This window comes from Orycteropus afer, unplaced genomic scaffold (genome assembly GCF_000298275.1).
Source record: "Orycteropus afer afer isolate SDZICR_OR568_19922 unplaced genomic scaffold, OryAfe1.0 scaffold00561, whole genome shotgun sequence".
Taxonomy (NCBI): Eukaryota; Metazoa; Chordata; class Mammalia; order Tubulidentata; family Orycteropodidae; genus Orycteropus; species Orycteropus afer.
The window spans coordinates 1,024,036-1,028,379 of NW_006922148.1; the positions used below are offsets into that span (position 1 = coordinate 1,024,036).

Consider the following 4,344-nt stretch of genomic DNA (forward strand, 5'->3'; position numbering starts at 1 on the left):
TATGACTAAATGGGACTATTTATTTTTATTTATTTATTTTTTTAATTTTATTGTGATTTGGGTAAAAGTTTACAGAGCAAATTCATCTTCCATACAGCAGTTCACATACACTTCGTCTCATGACATTGACTGCAATCTCCCACAGTGCAACAGCTCTCCTCTAAATGGGACTATTTCTTGTATCAATAACTTTGAAATAGGCTCCCTTATTTCTATTTCTACCTTAAAACGTATTACAGACTACTATTTAACCAAAAACCAAACATGCTGTTGTTGAGTCAATTCCCACTCATAGCAACCCCTCCTTGGGTTAAGTTATCTTAATTGTTATTTGTATGTATTCCATAAGGGAATCTAGAACATTCAAGTATTTCAAGACAGATACCAAACAGACACTATCTTCCCCAAGGTAAACATACGAATTCCTTAAACCATTCTTCATTTGCTGTACTGTCTAACCAACACCTCCTTGTTCCCTACCCAGTCATATTTTACAGTTATTTGCCACTCACTTCTATTCTTTGTGTGCCCAATGCCTAGCAGAGTCTCTGAACAGAAAAGGCACTTTCCTGAAGCAGTAGTGTATCTCTTAAAAGATAGAAACAAGAAACAAACACATTCCTCCAAATCACTGTTTTTCAAACTGTGGGACATAATCCATTAGTAATTTTATCACCAGATACAATAGGTCAAGAGCAACATTTTTGAAAAATGACATGGAATAGAATAAATAAAATAGAAAATATCCTTACTACATGCCAGGACATTAATAAGGACTAGTTATAAAATTTCCATTTCATTTTGAGTGCTTAAAGTGTTTTTATTACTAAGGGAGTGTAGTCAAAAACTTTCAAAGCCACTCCTCCAGATCACATTTCAACAGTTTTTCTTCCCTGATAAGCAAACACACCATGCTTTCTATTAACTCATTTAGTATACAACAAAATATTGTCATCTGACACCACAAACATTTGTGGTATGGCTGCCCTACATGTTTACTTTTATGATCCCGAGAAGTCTCTCATGCATCAGGCAGTAGGTCTGAACCAAATTTGGCTTCTGCTGTACTTTTTTTTTTTTTTCAAAGAATGTGGATGTTTTTAAGCATAGCACACATGCCCCCAGAATGTCACAGTCCCTACTTGTCAAATTATATTATACCACCACCATCTCACACATTTATCTGCCTGGACCCTAAAAGCCTGGGCTTTGCCATATATGATAGAGGAATGGTAGAAACAGCCTATCAAGAAACTAAAGGTAAGATATGTAAGTAACTATACGTCACTTCAGGATTAACCAAAGGTCCTATATAAAAAAAATACCTGGGAATATATATTGCCCAGACACCATAGTAAGAAGCTTCTCTTGTTCTTCCATGAGTCTTTGTAGTTGCTCTAACTGTTGCCTCTTCAGTTGTTCCTGCTTCTTCTGTTGTACTTCTTTCAGCTTTTTAAACATAAAATTAACTATATTAATACTACATTTATCCACAGACTGTCACTCTTTACATTTATCTTTACCCCTCCCACCCTTTTCTTCTCTAATAAAGAGTTTCAAAGAGGGATTCTAAGTAATTAAATCTGCTACCAAAAATACAAAATCCAGTATCTTACCAAGGAAACCATACAATTACCTCAACTAAAAATAAAAATAGCCACATCAATCCTTTGATTCATAAAGAAGAGTAACCAACAATAGGTTTATGATCATCAGCTTTTCTCCCCTATTATTTGATCAATCATTTCTAATTTCATTTTTATCAAATGAACTAGCAAATTAAAGATATTAAGTATTATGTGTATATATTACATATTAAAAACATTTTAATGTTTCACATTGTTGTTGTTGTTATGTGCCATCGAGTCAGCCCTGACTCTTAGCTTAGATAAAGGAAAAAATTAGGGTTTTTTTTTTTAGTATTTCAGAGTGAGGAAGAAGAAACAGGATGACCCAGAGCAGGTGGCTTTTTAACAGAAACCAAAAGCTGCAATAACACAAATATGTATCCGGTAAACCTGCTCTACCTGTTCAAGTTTTTTAAAAAGTGGGTCTTTGTAAGCCTCTTCTTTGAATTCACTTGCAATATCTGGAATAAAGTCATTTTTGTCATCTTCGCAGTGTCCAGGAACATCCACAATTTGTGGTCCCTTCTTAGTTAAAGAAAAGATAGTACATGTTTTGGATTTATCTGATTGTAGTTTATAAAAGCTGTTAGACTCCAATTTCTGATCTTCATGAAGTGAATCTTCTTCACTTACAAAGCTGAAGCTATCTGAAAACTGCATGGTTTTAATAGGAAAACTGGTAGAAAGGTTCACAGCTGCTTGATTTTCTCCTTCTGCTTCCGAAATAAATTCACGGTTTAATATGACCCCAGCCCGAGAAGGATTGGTCATCCCTTGGGTCAAGAAATTTTGCCCATTGTCTGATTCCGAAGAGGTTGGTGTCGGGAACATTTTAGCACTGTTATGTTAAAGTACTGCAAAAAGTAGAAGAACTATTGATTTCCAACACCTGTAGACAGAAGATAGCCAAGAAAAAATATTAGTTAAAGCTATTAGATATTCTACCCCAAACTAGCGCAAACCTCAATCCACCATGAAAATATAATAAATACTTCATATACAAAAGATGCTAAGTAACAAAGCAAATGGCCATTAAGCTATGTATCTTTTTAAAAATCTTAAATATCCAAATTCAGTGGCTCAAATAACCTAAGATCCACCAAACAACAGTTTAGTGTAACTAGTAAAAAATGTCTGCCTTTCACATTACGTCCTTTTAAGAACTATGTATACATGAGATCAAAATGATCCCAAATAGCAACAGCAACTTGAAAGATTACATAGTACTCTTAAGGAGCAGTGAATACATGTTAATGGGAGAGGAACAACTCAGAAAATGAAGGTGATAATGGTTGCACAATTTGAAGAATGTAATCAATGTCACCAAATGGTACATGGAGAAACTGTTGAATTGGCCTATGTTTTGCTGTCTGTTAGGAATCCTGGTAGTTCATTGGTTAAATAGTTTCACTGCTAACTGATTGGTCAGCAGTTCAAACCCATCAGCTGTTCTGTGGGAGAAAGATGTGCAGTCTGCTTCCCTAAAGATGTACAGCCTTGGAAACCCTAAAGAGCAGTTCCACTTTGTCCTCTAGGGTCAATATGAGTCATAATCAATTCTATGGCAGTGGTTTGGCTTGGTTTTTCCTGTGTATATTCTCAATAACAGCAAAATAAAATAAAATTCTTTAAATGATCATAACCTAAGAAAACTTCTAATCCCATCATTCAATTAATGATGGCTTTATACAAATGATAAATCAGTTAACCTAAAACTATGGGAGCGAAAACACAGTCTGTTATTTAATTCCCCTCCTCTAAAAAATAAAATAAAATAATAGCATCAATATCAATTATTATTCATTTTCATGCTTTAGTCCCTAACCTGGCATTGCTTCTTTGCCCAGCTGAGGAACGCATGGTCTCCATAGTTCCAAAACAAAAGTCACCCCCCCCCCACTATGGGGTTCCCAATTTCAAGGGTAATAGAAAGTGTTCTTTATTTTTTTCTAGGTCATGATTACACTGGTATAACAAATTTGGGCAGTACACTTAAGATTAGTCCTCTTTACTGAAAATATGTTATTCCTGAATTATTTTTTAAATCTGTTTTTAGGAAATTAATTCTAATTATTTTTGTACTGAAGTCTATAAAAAAAGATAACAGATTCTCACCAAAATCTACCAGGTAATCTTGGTTAAATTTCAATAACCTTGGCAGGAAACCTTCTGAAATCCAAATTTAGGAAAGAGACAAGCTACAAGGTCATTTTATAACATCAAAAACTACAAGAATTTTCCCTTTAAGATCAGGAACAAGCCAACGATGCCGACTCTCTCATTGTTCTTCAATACTGTACTGGAAGTCCTAGCCAGAGCAATTAGGCCAAGAGAAAGATATAAGACAAATCTAAATCAGAAAGAAAGAAGTAAACTATTAACAATTCACAGATGACATGATTCCACACATAGGAAATTCCAAAGAATCCACAAAAAAAGCTACTAGAGCTAATAAATGAATTTAACAGCGGCAAGGTACAAACAAAACAAACACAAGAAAAATTTGTTAGCAACTAGCAATCTGAAAATGACATTAACAACTCCATTTACAAGAATATCTAAAATAATAAAATAGGAGTTCAGCAAGATGGCGGACTAGGCAGAAGGACTGCACAGATGCTCTTCAACAAAGAAAAGGGAAACCAATTAACACAGACACAGAAGATAATCTTGGACCCCTGAGCCTTGAAGGGAAGGATACAAAAGTGGACTAAAC

At 34.6% G+C, this 4,344-nt stretch overlaps 1 protein-coding gene across 1 annotated transcript in view; it reads right to left on the minus strand.

The window, feature by feature from the left end:
- Positions 1-2,459, minus strand: part of CENPJ (centromere protein J) — a 117,644-nt gene extending 115,185 nt beyond the window's left edge. Inside the window, exons 1-2 of the mRNA XM_042782989.1 lie at positions 2,028-2,459; positions 1,326-1,449 (exon numbers count right to left, since the gene is read on the minus strand). Coding sequence (XP_042638923.1) covers positions 1,326-1,449; positions 2,028-2,459 — 556 coding nt within the window. The remainder of the gene's footprint in view (positions 1-1,325; positions 1,450-2,027) is intronic.
- Positions 2,460-4,344: the final 1,885 nt, after the last annotated feature.